General features: G+C 56.1%; 1 protein-coding gene across 1 annotated transcript; it reads left to right on the top strand.

Annotated features, from left to right (window-relative positions):
* The first annotated feature begins 2,169 nt into the window (after nucleotides 1-2,169).
* LOC114682968 (sodium/glucose cotransporter 5-like) lies at nucleotides 2,170-9,003 on the top strand. Its single transcript, XM_028857123.2, has 4 exons — nucleotides 2,170-3,662; nucleotides 4,272-4,379; nucleotides 6,396-6,546; nucleotides 8,793-9,003. The coding sequence occupies exons 2-4, from the start codon at nucleotides 4,361-4,363 to the stop codon at nucleotides 9,001-9,003; spliced, it is 381 nt and encodes a 126-aa protein (XP_028712956.2). The 5' UTR covers nucleotides 2,170-3,662; nucleotides 4,272-4,360.
* Nucleotides 9,004-16,611: the final 7,608 nt, after the last annotated feature.

Raw genomic sequence — 16,611 nt, 5'->3', positions numbered from 1 at the left:
AGACCACGGACCCGGTCAGAGGACCGGTGTGGGCGGGGCGCTGTGAGTGGGCGGGGCGCGGTGGGGGTGGGCGGGGCGTGGGCGCGGTGGGCGGGGCGTGGGGACGGAGCCGGACCGTCCAGGGCCGCGGTTCGCCTCTCTGCGTCTCGGAATCCGCCTGAGGTTCGCGGAGCTCTGGGAATAAGCTGGGGCTGCCAGGGAACCCCGCCCCAGTTTGGAGTAAAAGCAACGGCGCAAGCCCGGGTCGGGCTTCGGGAAGGACGGATCGCAAACCCGGAGGCCTGCCTGGAAGAGGGAGTCGCTTACCGAGCAGGTGGCGCCGTACAGAGGGGGCGACCCGAGGAACTACAGGCGGCGGGTGGTGGTGGTGGTGGTGGCAGCGGGCAGGACTGCCGGTGACTAAGGGCGGTCCCGCCCATCCCCTCCGCCCTCACCTGGGGTCACGTGCGGCCCCGGGGGCGGGGCCGGAAGCTGATTCATCTCCCCCAGACAGGGCAAGCTGGACGGTTTGCTGCCTCGGGCCGCACAGAAGCCTTGCACCGCCCCCAGTTCTGCTGGCGATCCTGGTCCAGCCCTAGCCCAGTTCTGTCTCCCCCCTGCTGGGATGCTCAGCTGTCCAGTTGTAGAGAGAGGGTTGGGTCATGGGCCGCGGCCCCCCTCCAGCTGCTTCCACACTCTTGATGTGTGCAGAGCAGGTACAGATTAGTCCTTGGCCCTACTCTCTGCTGAGATCCCCACCTGTCATGACCTGGTGCACACCTCGTGCCTAAGCCCTGTGGCAGGGAAGGGTGGAGAGGTCCCGGCTATGCTCAGACCCAGCTCTTGGCTAGGTGTCCCCCAGCAATGGAGAACAGTTGGGTCCACATCTGAGGGCAGGGTGTCAAGTGCGAGTTGGCAAAACCCAGTAAGCCTTGCAGATAAATGGCTCCTTCCCATTTTAGCTTTTAGCTCCAGGGCACCAAGGCAATCCTGCTCTGTCTTCCCAAGCCACCCACCAGCTCTGGGCCAGGATGGAGCTGGTTTGAGTCCCAGGGGACCCTGGCCTAGTCCAACTGAGGACTGTCTCATGGCATCCTTGTACCCCTCCAGACACATCGCCACTGTCCGTTATCCTGTGAGGCCTCCTTGCCCTGCATCTGCTGTCTCCCAATTCTAGTTTAGTCTCATCACTGACCCCCAGGTCCAAGCCCTGCACCCCTAACCTTTGGTCCCTCATCCACAGCAGGCTTTACACCATGTGAATATTGGGTTTCCACACCGGCTTGCTTCCACACTCTTTCCCCCTCTAGGGTACCTGAATCACCTCTCCTCCTCTTCCCAAGGGGCAGAGAGAGGCAGTGGTGTGAGTCTGGGACTCCCTGCAAAACTGGACTGGTCCTCATTTGTGCTCTCGTTTCTGCCACTGCAGAGTTCCTGGCTTCATTAAGGAGCCTGGCCCTCACTCTTGGTCAAGTCACAAGAAGTTGTGAAAAGTGCACAGGGAGGCTTTTGATACCTTGGACCTCTTCCCCGCAGTGGTATATCATGACATAACTGTCTCAGCCAGAAAAGACTTGGTGCCACCCACAGAGCTGCATAAGATCTCACTAGTACCTGAGTGTGTGTGTGTGTGTGTGTGTGTGTGTATGTACACACTTGACATATGTATAGATTTGTGTAACAGTCATTACCATCAAGATGTGCAAGGCAGTGTACACTTGTGATCCCAGGATTTGGGATGCTGGGGCAGGAGGATGCAGGATTACAGGCTTGAAGCCAGCCTGGAATAGCAGAACTGTAGAAACCTTACTCACTACAACTAGGCATCCAGGTTCCCACCCTAACCTTGGTTGCCATTTTCTATCTCCTGATCCTATGAAAATAACAATGTCATTAGCAAACTTCCAGAGTGCAGCCTAGAGCTCTGGGCCATCTTCTAGCCCCACCAACAATGTGAACATCTCCCATCTGGCCAACACATGCTCGTCCATTCGCATAATCATATAGTGTTTTATTGTGGTTATTATTTATTTATTTTGCATTGCCAGCGATGGAACCCTAGCCTTTCATGCAAGCACTCTACACCTCAGTAGTCTCTTTCTTTCTTTCTTTTTCTTCCAGACAGGGTTTCTTTGTGTAGCTCAGGCTGGCCTCGAACTCACAGAGATCCCCCTGGCTCTGCCTCCCGAGTGCTGGGATTAAAGGCGTGCGCCACCACTGTCCAGCCTGTGATAGATTTTGAGCTAAATTTCCATAAGGTTTGATGGTTGAGTTGTGGTTAAGTTTTTGTCCTATACAGGAGGAAACAGCCTTGGAGACATTAAAAGATCACTCTACATCACACAGGAAGGGTCTGGAGAAACCGGTTTCCAGCTGGAGCCAATGTGCCTGTTTTCAGTACCTACTAGCCAAACAGCATCTGAGCAGGCTCCCAGAGGTGGGCTAGGATGTGCCGGATGGAATGTAGTGAGGACTTGAACTGCCCTTTAAGGCAGTGCGTTTGACAAGCTCCCTTAGGAGAAGGTCATTCAGTCGGTCAACAAACTTGGGCGGTATTTGCCATATGTGGGCTATGCTAGGCATGACTGAAACCCAGAACTCTCCCAGGGACCCCATGGCTGTAGTGTGATGGGGAGCTGACAGAGTTGTGAGGTTATTGGTGCTGAGGAAGATAATGCTGCCAGACCTGGAGAAGCCAAACGTCCGTCTGTCGTCTGTCTGTCTGTCTGTCGTAAGATCAGAGGAATGAGTTTAAATTCCTTGGGATAATGAGGGGGGAGGGGGGTTCCAAGGAAAAGGAACAGCAGAGGCAGAGGCTCAAGGATGCCCACGAAAGCCTGGGTGCTGCCTGCCTGCTGTGGGGGCCGAGAAGGAAGGTGGGCAAAGGGTCAGGGTTTGGAACAGTCTGAGCCTTGTGACCCTCTGTGAAATACGGGGCACCTCCCAGGATGGCGAGCAGGCCAGGCCAGGGCAGACTGGTAGATAGAAGGGGCCGTGAGGAGGTGGCATCCTGTCACTAGGAACCAAGTTGGACTTGGCACTGGCCTTGGGGAAGGAGGATGTGGGGTAGAGACAGGTGGTCCCAGGCACAGGATGACACCAGTCTCAGGTGTCCAGGGCAGAACTCATGGGAGGAGTCTGGGTCAGGCACAGTGACCTTGGGGGATCCCTTCACTTTAAGAGTCGTTATGCTGGGGTGCTGCTGTCCTTTCCTCCCAACAGGGTTGGGTCTCCAGTGGCAGAACTGGCAGGGCTGGGCCTAGGATGCAAGTCTGTCTCCTTAAGATTCTGACCCATGAGGTCTCAGGAGCCTGTCGCCACAGAGTCCCAGGCTCTGTTCTGGGTCTGTGTGTCTCAGCAATGATGTCTTCCTCAGGAGTGTAAACCCCCCCCAGGTTGGGCAGTGGGAGAAAGTCCCTAAACTGCACGGGCTCTTCCTGGGAACCTCTCCCCTTCTCTTCCTCAACCCTTCCTCCCTCCTCCCTCCTCTCATTTACTCATCCCTTCATTCAGCAAAAGTTCAGACTGTCTCCTCTGGGCCCAGCCCTGGGCTGGGCGAGGCCTGGAACTTGGGGCATGATTCAAACTGGTGTCTGCCCTTGGGGTGCTGACAAGGAAGGTGGCACAGTAAACAAACAGCAGGAGCTCATCCTGGGCCTCAGGAGCGCGGGGCAGGTGGACAGGTAGGGGCAGTCAGGAGCCGCAGAGGAGGCGCAGGAGATAAACCAAGTTGGCCATGGGTGTCCATAGGACACAGCACACAAGGGAGAAGGACTGGTGTCTTCAGAGACATGGAGGCCTCCAAGTGCTGGGTGTGTACAAAAAAAAAAAAAAAAAAAAAGGACAAGCGAGTAAGACGGTCCTGGGCGCTGGGGTGCTAGACAGACGTTATGGGACCAGCCACCCAACGGGCTGTGTCGTATGTGACATGCCGCTGAGTGGGCAGGAAGGCAGGGAACGGGCCTTCCTTCTCCTGCTTCTACCTCCCACCTTAAGGAAGGTGGCTGAGACTGGCGATGGGTGGGTGGGTGCAGAGGCGACAGGCACCTGCACCAGGTCACAGGTAGGGCACACCACCAGTCACCCCTGGTTTTGAGCTGGGAGTCGGGAACAACCAGATGAGGGCCCCTGGTGGAAGCAGCAGCAGGGAAGACAACCAGGGGCCAGAGCCCCAAGGGCTAGCTCTGGGAAACTGAGGTAAGGAGCCAGAGGAGCAAGCAAGCAGCTCAGGCTAGCCTGGCATGTGTGTGTGTGTGTGTGTGTGTGTGATGCACAGGTATTATTTCTCACAGATGACGTGGCCTGTGTGGTACCATCCGAGTGTCTGCGGGCCTGTGGGGCTGAGATTGGCTGCTCCAACATTGCCTACCCAAAGCTGGTCATGGAGCTGATGCCCATAGGTGAGTCCCTATGTCATATACAGATGAAAGGTCCTGGCAAATGAGGGTTGGGATTGTGAGGACATCTCTGGCTCCTGTATGGGTCCCTGTGCCATCCGAATTGGCCAGACAGAAACGACCATAAGTAAAAAACCCAGGCTTCCCACATGTCGCTTCTTTTTTCTCTCCAGACTGCTCAGCTGGGCTCATCTTCATTTAAAGATGGGGAACCTGAGGTTGGAGAGATGGCTTAGTGGTTAAGAGTACTTGCTGCTCTAGCAGAGGACCTGGGTTTGGTTTCCAATACCCATATGGCAGCTCACTTGTAATTCCAGTTCCAGTGGATCTGAACCCCAGTACTGGCCTCTGTGGGCTCCTGCATACACGTGTGATAACCATAAACTCATGCAAGCAAATACACATAAAATAAATCAAGCAATCTATAAGAAAAAAAAAAAAAAAGAAAGCCCTAGAAGGTGAGGTGACCTTGCTAAGGTCACAGGCATGCCAACTACTACAGACTTGACCATGCGTATCACCCCTACCTACTGCCTTGTCTTGACCTTTTTATTAATACCTTCTCATATGGGGAAACTGAGGCCCAGAATGACATGCAAACTGAAGTCTACTGCTTACTCCTTTGAGATCAGGAGTCCAGAACTCTCAGCACCCATATTTGCAAAAAAAATGAGCTCCACAAAGATACTGTTGACAGTAATAAGAGCTACGGTGCAGGTTTTGGCATTTCCCATGGTCCTTGTGTAGCCTTGCTATTTATTCTAATATTGGGTGGTGAGTTCCCCAGCCAAGGAGGTGTGCAAGCAGAAGCAATGGTCCAGGGCTGGGGGAAGTCCCACCCTAAACAAAAAGAAGAGCCATCTCCCCGAGTCCCGCAATCTTGACTCATCTGGAAGTCGAGGATCTTCCCTGCCTCCTTCCTTCCCATAGGGCCAAGCCTACGTACACATACCTGGGAATAGACCTTGCCTCTGCTACGTGCCAGCGGACTTATTTCGAGCGCATCACTTCTCTGCTTCGAGCCTGGTGTCCTCGTGTGTAAATTCGGGATAATGAGTCCACCCAACCTGAGGGGTTGTTGCCAGGATTAAGCCTAATGACACAAGGATACTGCCTGGCCCAGGGCCTGACCACACTGTGGACTCCCACCTCGGGGTATGCCTCCCCTTCCATACTGAGCTAAGGACTCAGACTAGCACTGACATAGTGTAGACTTGTTGGGCCTCTAGCCTTTTCTATGCCTTGAGCTCCCTGTCTGAGAAATGAGCACAATAAACACCAAGTCAACCACTTTCCAAGCACCAAGGAAGGGAGATAAATGTTTAGGAGGGACCATGGCTTAACTCGCTTTCCTTTAGGCCCCACCCTAATCAGCCTGAGTAGTAAACAGAGCAGGTCATGGGATGCCTGGGAGTCACACTACCGAATTGAGGTCAGGCTGTATCAACACCCCTTTCTAGGAGTGGAAGGCAGAGGCAAGGAGTCTGTCTGCTAAAGAGGGAACACCCAGGAGGTACCCAGACTGAAGCACCACAGCCCTTTGGAGCCCCTTACTTCCAAAATGCTGCCTGGCCTGGCTAGGGACCTTGCACTCACAGGAAATAGGGCGGATTTCTCATGCCCTCCCCTCCACCAGAGCCGAGAAGGGATCCACCATGCTTGCTGGGACTTGCTGTGTACAGGAAGTGAGGTGGCAGGGAGTTCCAGAGAATAGGCCCCTGTCTGCCCAGGTGTGACCTCCCAGCCAAGGGTCCCATGCCTGCCCCCTCCTGCCCCCTCCTGCCCCACCCTTCTGCCTCTGCCCCTGGAGCTGTCTCGGGCTCCTCACTCTCAGGCAGGTTGGATCAGGGCAGGAAGAGTGCTTTGTCAGCTCAGGCTCTGCCGAAGGTAGACACCAGGGCTGAACACAGGCCTGCCGTGTGGGTAATTACTCCACTGCCGGGCCACAGGCTGCCATTTAAGTTCCGCTCCTTCCCAGCGGGAGCGGGTCACAATGGGGGGGCCCTTTTCTGCCCTCAGGTCTTCGAGGGCTGATGATAGCCGTGATGATGGCTGCGCTCCTGTCGTCGCTGACATCCATCTTCAACAGCAGCAGTACACTCTTCACCATGGACATCTGGAGGCGGTTTCGGCCCTGCGCCGGAGAGCGGGAGCTGCTGCTGGTCGGACGGTATGGGCGGGGCGGGGCGGGGCGGGGGGGGGGGGCGGGGCTTCTGCAGCACTGTCTGCTTCACTGCGTTCCGGCTTAAGCAGAGAAAGAAGGAAAGGGGCCAGAGTATCTGGGATACACACTTGTCATTCCTGAGCTGACTCCTTCAACTGGGGTCAGCTCTCCTTCCCCAACGACACCAAAAATCCTCCTGAGACTTCTGGTTGGCTCCAGCTACCCTGCACGGATCCCAGAGCTAATCCTCAAATTGGCCACACCCGGACCACAATGATACCCTGGGCCATCTGAGGACCTGGTGTTTCCTCCAGCTGGCTTATCGTTTCCTCACTCAGCCCAGCATTCATCTCTGTCCTCTGTACAACTAACTCTCCAGATACTCACCACCCCCTCGCCCTGCCCAGAGAATGAGTACTCCCCACTGCCCTCCCCCCCCCACTACCAGATCCCTCCCTCGCATGTGCAGCCAGAACACGTCAAAAATGAGCCCTCCCAGCCGGACCCTTCTGCCGGGTGCTTGACTGGAGCCTGGGAGGGACTGGCCAGGGCAGTGGAGAGTGGTCTCCTGGGGTGCCTGCTCCCTTCCCACCAACAAGGGTTGACTGCAGCCTTCGTCCCGGAGCCTGGGGCAGGGGCTCTCCCAGGAGTTGTCCCGGGTGATGCAAAGCAGCCAGCCTCTGCGAGAAGAGCCCCTGTTGGGACATGCCTGGGAGCCGGGGCGTCGTGAGCTCATCTGCAGGAAGGGAGCCTCTGGCCTCTGTAGCAGTTCAAGTTCTTAGCGATCAGACCCATTCACGTGACATCTGGCCGCCTGTTTGCCCCTGCCTCCTCTCTGCAGCTGCTGGACGACTAGAGGTCTGTCCCTCCGAGAAAGATAGCTTTTTCCTTGAAAGAAGCCCTTCAGACTCCCACCTCCTGGGCCCTGCAGTGGGTGCCCCACTCTCTGGCTTGGGACTCTAGTAGCCCTAGCAGCCTGGCCTGTGGCCCTCATGCCTCCTGTCTCCCTGGCCTCCCAGAAGCAGGCTCTTCCTAGCTGGTCTCGCTGTAAGCCTGAGAGCTGTCCCGGGCGGCCGAGTTGGGGTTGTGGGCCAACAGTGATGTTAGGACCCTGCCCCCTCCTTTACTTCCCTCGCAGCTGACCCATTCTGTCTCTTCCCTTGGGGTTCAATGTCCAGCTGAGCAATTTGGAGGACTCAGACACCCCACCCCCACCCCCACACACACACACACACACACACACACACACACACACACACACACACACACACACACACACACCACTCAGGAGATTGGGTGTGCGCGCGCCCCCTGGAGGCTCTTTTAGGAAGAGGCAGCCGCCTTCTCATCCAGAGGCCCGGCTTGAACCGAAGGCCAGCAGTGAGATGAGGCCCCGGACTTGCTAGGGCCCCCGGGCTGGAGGGTGGAGGGCGTGTCGGTGGAGACCGCCTGGCTTTGAAGAGGCCGCGCCCAGGCTGTGCTCCAGTCTAAGGGTTAATTAGCCTCAATCAAAGCGGCACCTCCTCCTTCTGCCACCTGTGCCCCGGGCCTGGCCAGGAGCAAAGTGAGAAGGTGGGGGAAGGACCCACCCACCTGCGCCCAGCCAGTCCGTCTTGCAAGGCGCCGGCCGTGGGCCTCGCCCGCTGTACCCCTGAGTGAGAGGGGAAAGGACTCAGCCAGGTGGGATTCCGGCCCTAGCAGGGTGGCTCATCCTCTGAGTTTCCAGGGTTCCCCCTGAAGCCCCAGACCCACACTGCCCCCTGCGTTCCCTTGGGCGTAGGATGGGTGGATCTGTTTGCAAGGCCAGCCCCAAAGCATGGTGAGCTTCCAGCAAGGACTTGGGAGGAGCCATGTGCCTGCGGGTAGGTGTGTGTGTTTGGGGGCGGGGGTGTCACCCGCCAAGAGCTGAGGGCTAGGGGACAGAGATATGCTGGCTAGGATGGTGCAGCTTCCGTCAGGGAGTCAGAAAGATCCGTAGGTGTACCTAGGTCCCTTTAGGCTGGCCCAGGTTCGAGGGCCATTGTGTCATTCACTGACCCCCAAATGCCCAGCGAGTTTAGGGAAAACACGGGTACCCAAGCACATGCCTGCCTGCAGATGGGGTACACGGAGCGGAGAAGGCAAGAGCAGGGCTGAACGACTGGCCCCCTAGGCCGCAGGGAGCCACGGCAGGAGATGGGAACCAGAGGGCAGGTCTCAGGGAGCAGGGGAAAACGCAGAACTGAGGCAGGGCTGGCCGCTGCCACCCGCAGGCTGGTCATCGTGGTGCTCATAGGCGTGAGCGTGGCCTGGATCCCAGTCCTGCAGGGCTCCAACAGCGGACAGCTCTTCATCTACATGCAGTCGGTGACCAGCTCGTTGGCGCCCCCTGTCACCGCCATCTTCGTCCTGGGCATCTTCTGGAGGAGGGCCAATGAGCAGGTGGGTAGCACAGAACAGATCCGCGTGGCCACGCTTCCCTGAGGGTGTGCCCGAGAGTTTCCTTTGAGTGGTCTTTTCTCCTGCCTTCTTCCCTCTTCCCCAGGGGCTCTTTCGGGCGACCTAGATGCGGGCCGGGGGCTGGACCGGTCTCAGTGCCCTGACGGCTGAGAGCTCTGGAACCTCCTCTCGTTAATCCAGCCGAGAGTCCATCGCCCGTGCCGGCACATGGCCCGGACCCTCGCCACAACCCATACCCATCCAGGTCAAGTGATACTACTACTTGACAATTTTTGACTATACAGCTCTCTACTATCTTAACCTCAATCCTGTAGCAATAATAGTAGAGCGCTGCTGGTCAGTGCTCTACTTGCATAACGAAACACGTTCTGCTCGCCCGTACTCACGGCAAAGACAGGTGAGGCAGTCCCTGTCCCGCGGACCCCATACAGGCCCCATTCGCTCGACCCACCGACTGATGGGAGTTCCTTCTGCGCTGCCTCCTCGTCTGACCTCCCTATATCTATGTCTGCTCCCTGAGCTGTTGGGTACTTGGCGCTAGATCTCGCCCTTCTCGCGCTTGCGCTCCGAGACAGTGGCTGTGCCTCATTGCTGTCTCGAAAGGGACAGCTAAGCTTTTGTCTTCCGCTCTTTTTGCTGTCTCTTTGCCTCTGGTAACTGACCCACATTACTCTCCGGGTGACCGCACCCTTCGGTTTTCTTCTCCCCATTCCTCAACTTCGCGCCCATGTGCACAAAATTTATCAGCACCTGAGGATAACAGGAGGACTAAAAGGCACAGCCTGCCCCCCAGCGACTAAATAAGAAACAGAATACCTCGCTATATCGGTCCCCTCCTGCCACAGATTGGGTACTTCGCGGCAGTAATTGTCTCGTGGGGCGAAAGCATCTGGGCCTGCAAATGGAGACCGTGTTCTCACTTGTAGGAAAGCGGACACACTTAGGAAGCCTTATCCTGAAGTCCAGGAGGTGAAAGCACGATGAGCTTACCCCCCTGCCAGCTGGCTCTCAGTCTCTGTGAGAGTCGACCCTCCACGCTTGTGGGTGGTCGAGTGGGGAGCACCCCAGGGGTATGAGGCTGGGCGAGTTGCCCTCATCTTTTCATACCATCAACCGGGCGCTGCAGGTGGGGTAATGGCCGGAGGGAACCACAGCCACCTCAGTAGAAGCCAGGTGGGCTCTAGTCTTGGGCCTCCGGTGTGGTAGCGATATGTTATCAAATGCGCTCAGACTACCGTCAAATGGTCGCGTGGTTAGTGTCCTGTGCAAAATGCACATTCTAGTGCTATGAAGCGCCTACGGTGTTGCGCAGACTCCCGGGATCCGTGGTACCTCAGGGGCACCCACAACAGCTACACCCCAGTGGAAAATGATGAAAGAGCTTCACAGAGCTCCTCAGGTGCTCACCCCTCCTTCCTTCCTAGGTGTGCAAGCCATAGCGAAGAGCCTCAAGTAAGAGAGCGAGATTTCGTGGTCTACCTAGACAGGTTGGTCAGTACGCAAAAGATGTGGCGTGACGTGCTGAGCAGAGCAGAACTGAGACCTCTCAAGAGATCACTGGAGGAATTCATTTCAAAGATCCACAGCCACATGAAAGCATGTGTATGTGGGGAGGTGTTGGCGGAGAAAGGATATTGGAGACGACGTGCGGACGCATGCAGTCGGGGTTGTCATACGTAGCTATGGCAAAAATTGACCATGTCTAAAAAAGCGGGAACAGAACAACGCCTCGAGAGAGCTCCACAAGTAAAAAGCACAAAAAGTCTAGATTTATTAGGAGTGGAATTCTATTCTGCTTCGTGATGGCGTATACTCCTGGACTAATGGCGTTGTGTATTTTTGGAATGTAGTGCAGCTACCGAGGTCTCGATGTGTCAAGCATAACGCTCTCTTAGCCTGTCTGTTCACTCCACAGGAGCTGCAAACATAGCTTCATGTGCAAGCGTATGAAGGAGGCTCGTATTGCAGGCACACTCTCTAGCAGCTGGACGAACATGTAGTTCATTTAGACGTGCCCGAGAGGGAGGAACTCACACCGGTAAGACAGGGCCCGCCACTGAATGGAAACGTGCGTGGCTATTAAGATGAGCACCTTGTAAGCCCTTCCCAGCCTTCCTAGCAGGAACAGACTGGGGGCCCGCAGGGATCCAGCCTCGAACGGCCCTGCCCAGTCTGGCAGGTTATGGGGCTTTCTACAATAACCTTGGGCCGCAGGCGTCTCTTCAAGGATGGAGAACTGACGAAACACAAGAAAGGACGCATCGTCGACTCTTCGTGGCGTCAGCACGTTGTCGTTTCCGCGCTTGTGCTGGCGGATCCGAAACCATCCACTCACCGAAAAGGCCTAAAAACCCACACCGGGGCAATTCGCCAGGGCACTGCTGTTAATAAACAAAGGGTACAGTGGACTCACGTCTGTGATTCCGCGATCACTCTGCTAGGGGAACTCTGGACTCTGCGGGCGAGGAGAACCAGCTCATGGTCCTTCGACATGTCCAGGCATATCCTCTAGTGTCAAGGACTTATGGAAGTATCGACTCTCTCAATGCTCAGCTGCCAAATAGGCCGCTCTCTGTTCCTCGCAGACCAGCCTGGAGGTTGGCTCTCTCTGTACCAAAACATTGAGGGGATCCACTAGGTATGGGCGTGTTCTTCCACTCATTCGGGCCCTCTACCAATCTCGAGAGACTCACTGCTATATAGCCCCCCATCCTAGAATGCCCTTATGGAAAGGGATAAGCGTCTGGGCAAGCCGCCAGTTTTGAGTGGGGAGAAACTAGCGCCTGCACCCTCTATGGAAGCCAGGTTGCTCAGGGCTGCAGCCTGTTCCCACAGACTCTGAGCGACACACTGAAGGGTGCTCGAAATCTGGGAAAGACAAGACGCCCCAAGGCAGGTGACTGGGCTGCCTCTCAAACGGGGAGTCACTTTTCTCAATAAAAAAGCATCAGGGGGGGCCCTCCAATGGGCCATCTAGCTGAAGAGTGCCCCCCGTCCTCACATCCTGTGAGCATGCTGTGGGGGCCTTTTTTCCAGTGTCGGCATCGTGACCATCGATGGAAACCAACGGTACAAGCGCAACGCCCACTCGGTGGATGACGCGGGACTTCAGGCGTCCTTGATATAGAGTGTCGAAGAAGGGTGCTGCCCCACCTGGCGCGGGACGCCACTTTGCTTCTCTGAGAGTGGATAGGGTCGTGTGTAGGGGCGGGGTGAAGTCACGACGAATGCAGCCACCCAGGTCCGTCACCGCGCGATGCACGTATGCTGTGCCGTCTGCGAGAAGAGCGCTAAACGGCCGAGAAGTGCCGTGAGGCTTGAGAACAGGCGCGCCGCCGGCCCCAAGGCCACGCGCCACCATTGTGCGTCCCCAGCCACAACTCCGGACAAGATTCGCACCGACGTAGTTGTGAGCATTTCGGTGGCACGTAGCGGCTGTAAGCTGTCACGATGAAGGTCCTGTACGTTGTCCGACCAACACCACACTGGCGCGAGCAAAGCAAGTCGCGGAGATCGGCTAGCTGGAGGCAGCAGGCGCGTGCAGCTATGATCTTGTGAAAGTGCAGAGTGGAGTGGCCTTTGGGGAGGCGGGCTGTCTAAATGTGCCGCGCAAGGGTATGGCTCGGCCCCATTGGAAGACTGAGTCCTGGCTGCGGGACATGTTGGTGGGCCTTATTCGAAGGGAATACGATCAGTGTTTAAACGTTCAATGCTCAGCTGCCCATGGCACTTAGTCGTCTGGAGCTATGTTTCATGTGCTCCACAAACCATGCCTACTCGTGGCGAATCGTCCGCGTGAAGGTTGACTCTCACCATCGTGGGCCGATCCGTAAATAAAGTTAGGTAGACACCTGGCAGCGCCCTTACCTGATCGGGAGAGATAAGCCCTTCCTTCCCCCGAGCTCTTCGAAGAATGGCCACAACTGATGGAGCCGAGCTTTCTGCCATCGAGCAAACCCACCCCCAGTGGACGCTAGCCGCAGGGTCGGGGGAGTGGAAAGCCCTTTCTCCTGCTCTCTGCTGGCTCAGGTTTGGGTCCTGGGTGTGGCTTTGACTCCTCTCTGCCTCCTCGGCCCTCCTGTCTTCCGGCTGCTCTTGCTAGGCACCTGCTGCGCCCAGCACAGGCCCCTCTCCTCGGCTCTGCTGAGTCTACAGATCTTCAGAACACGCATAGATCAGGGGCTCTGCGCCCAGAAGGCACAGCAGCCTCAAACCCCGCCCTTGCGAGTGGTCGACCCCCACGTTTTCGTGCGCCAGAGTCTGCAGTCTGGTGTAGTTATACACAATGGCTCACGAGCCTCAGAACGCGCGCGTGCCCTAGATCCACAGGCGGTGGCTAACTGGCCAGCTATAGGGGGTTGCGCCGGAGTAGGCGGCCGACTCCAAGGAGTCTTTCCGGAATCACTATACGCGCGTCCACTAGAAACTAGGACCCTGTCCAGTGCGCCACCTAGGCCAGGCATTGCTTCGGGAGACACAGGTGGTACCCACCACTGCGTACTGCGAAGTCTCTCCTGGTAAATGGTACAAACCCCCATGCTCATCCTAACTCGAACTGCTAGCGCGCGTTGAAACTCACCACGCTGCCCACGCCTCAGCACCACACGGAGCAGGAAAGTGAACTCCTTAAGGGTATGTCTATTGAAAAGGGAGAAAAACCCACACAAACAGGCCAAGGGATAGCGTAAAATGGCCCGAGCACCTCTGCACTCCCAGCCCTAAGCCACTGGCTGGAAGCCACAACGCCCCTCTTTCCCCATCTCTTATAGTTGCTCAAAAGTTCAAATTACGCTTCACGTATCTTGCACTAATAATGGTGCCGGCATCCAAGCGACAAAACCTGGCACAACCAGGACTAATTAACCCAAGGTCCGCGCTATGGCGAATCATTATCCTAATGGAGAGGATGCAGAGGCGCTAGCTTGCCAGCTTGGATAGTTAAACGCCAATGTGGCTGCACCTACACAAATGTGCTCTTATTTTGGTAGAGGAGCTATCCGGCGCCAGCGAAGGACCATAGGAATGCGTCCCTAGCACCCTGTGGCCCAGCCAGGGGCACGTTAGTTTCCTCTGAGGGACGTGCGAGTCGCACGCCCCTCGAACATTCCGTTGGCCACAAGCTCAGCCTCCTCTCGTTGGGGATCAGAAGACCAGGGCCGCAGCGACTCGAACTGCAGCGTGAGGCCTCGCCTCTACGTGCCGTCAGATTCTATACATCTGGGATATTAACACTAAGACCCCGGAACTTTCCGCCGAATGAGAGCCCAGGTGTCCAATATGAAGGATTTTCCCAAAGAGATGTGCCGATAAGGCTACCAGACACTCCCAAAGCGAGACGAGGAGAAGAGGGAAGCGTGTCAGACGCAGCGCTCTATAAGCCCGGCGTGTGTGGCGTGTGACGCCAAGCGTATATAGGGGCAGGTTGGGGAGATCGACTGAAACTTCAGGTGGGTCGAAGCCCAAAGGTGGACTCCGTTCGTCAGTCCTAGTTTCGTCGCCTCAGCTCCGAGACCGGTGCCAGAAGCTTACACAGAAAGATCAAATGCCTCAAAAACGAAAAGAACAAAATCTTTAAGAACTCATGAGAACAGGTGGAGCATCAATGTCCCGTCTCAAGTGTGTGTGCCATAGTGCAGAAAGGCTGCCCTATTTATCCTATTATGCACGGGATGTATATTTGTTTACCTATTGCACATTTCCAAGACTATTTCAGTCTGTCAGGCCTGAGTTTCTGCACTGTATCGACTTCCACACGGGATCCTGTCTCCCTGCCCTTGCTCTCCATCCGTGGCTTAGAGCTCTTAGCAAGGGAGGCACACCTGGGCCAGCTTTGGGCACCGCGTGCGCAGAACTGTCTGGGAGGGCGACGCGAGTGGCGTGTCCCACTCAGGTACACGGAGCTCCATCGTACCCATCTTCTACCTGGATCGGACACGCTGCTCATCACACAGGAAGACAATCTCCGCGCCTCATTCCGCGGATTGCTCCCTTAGCTCTCAAGAGTCTCTAGGGAAGTCCGACCCAGCCTCGATTGAGTGCGACGTTGAACTTTCTGTTCAGGACAGGACCCGCCCTCCACTCTGTGCTCCTAGCCTCTCGCGAGAGCCATCCCGTCTGATGATTGCGGTGAGCCATTCAACTGTCGTCACCGAGTAACTGAGCCGACAGCACCCACTGCTCATGAGACTCACGCGCACTATGCGTGAGCCTCAAGCCTGTCTTGCTGAAGGGAGCGGGCGGGGCGGAGGCGGCTCCGAAGTCTGTGAGTCATAAATCGAGAGCTTATAAAAGAGTGAAGGATGCCCAGTCCTGTAGAAGTGAGTATCAGGTGGAGGGAGTGCCCATTCAAGGGGCACGCTCGAGAGCGCTCCATGACCTTATGATAGGGTCCCAGCCGCTACCATGGAGCAAGAAGGCAGAATGGGTTCCAAGGCATCCACCGATTCAGAGGGTAGAACTGACGTTCTCTGAGGTCATCTGAGGTAACAACAGAAGGATGCTCTCAGTCGTTCTATCGACTAAGGCCAGATCCATCACTCTGGGTGTAGCTGATTCTTCGAGTCAGAGGATCACTTAACTTCTGCTTAACATTATTTCTTATAGCGAAAAACTATCTTCATGAGGAATGGAGAGCGCAAAGCATACGTAATATACGCCTCATCGTGCGTGGCGCTTCGTTTGCGCATCTAGGGCCTTTCTGGGATACTGCATGCGGATTCATACAATACTTCTCCTAACTCTGTGGAGCGAGTCCCTCGACACTTGGACCATGTGTCTCCTTTCCTCTCCCTGCCCCCATCCCCCTCCCTCGCTGTCGCCCGCCTTATTCCTTCACAGTAACCTCCGGTATGGGAGTAGTGAAAGTCCTCCAAGAGCAGTGCATCCCTTATGAGCTTTCTAACCTCTCATATTCTCTGGCGCTTGGCCATCAGACGTATTTCTAATACCGGACTTCTGTAGAAATCCCTCTTCGCAATGAGATCTCTCCATTCTTTCCTTCGCCTACAAGAGTCACTCCACCCCCATTGGCTGCGCAAATGAGCTCGCTGCATGTGCATAACCCCACCGCTAGTGTCAGTACCTAAGAGCTGGATCTCTTCTCTCTCCTAATAGACTCTCTGTGACACCCAATGGCCCCCATTATCCATTTCTGCGTTCTTTGTGTCAGCTTCAGACCCAGAGTGTCCCCGAACACTATGCTGAGCCAGAGCCCATCCCAGTTCCCGCAAAGCACACCATTCTCTATGTAGTGCCCAGGATCTTCCGCTCCAGGAACTCGTCGCCGAGCTCTAGCCTAGCATCACCACTGTCCACACGCTATGACAGCCGGGCAGCTTCAGAGGTGCTAGTGTGTTATAGTGAACGGCGCCAAGCTGTGGTTGCAATCCTCTAAAGGGACCGGCCGCTTTCCCCTGTTCACCACGGGTTGTGAGAATCAGTCTCTGCGACCTCCTGAGCCCCGCATGCACTCCGCATGAACTAACTGGAGGCACAGCCTGTCCACCATAATACCACATAGACAGCATGGCGGGTGCTGACGGCTACCCGCGTGTCTCTCATGTCCCATGAGATGCTTGAGAGCCTCTCTAAGTTACTCGATTTAGTTCTGTGGAAGCTGGGAGCAGAAAGGTG

This window comes from Peromyscus leucopus, chromosome 8b (genome assembly GCF_004664715.2).
Source record: "Peromyscus leucopus breed LL Stock chromosome 8b, UCI_PerLeu_2.1, whole genome shotgun sequence".
Lineage (NCBI taxonomy): Eukaryota > Metazoa > Chordata > Mammalia > Rodentia > Cricetidae > Peromyscus > Peromyscus leucopus.
The sequence above is the reverse complement of the archived record's forward strand: the minus strand, read 5'-3'. Positions and strand labels throughout refer to the sequence as shown.

Coding starts and splice junctions, on each gene's coding strand:
- LOC114682968 (XM_028857123.2), top strand. Junction 6,547..8,792: donor GAGCTGCTGCTGGTCGGACG/GTATGGGCGGGG, acceptor TGCCACCCGCAG/GCTGGTCATCGTGGTGCTCA.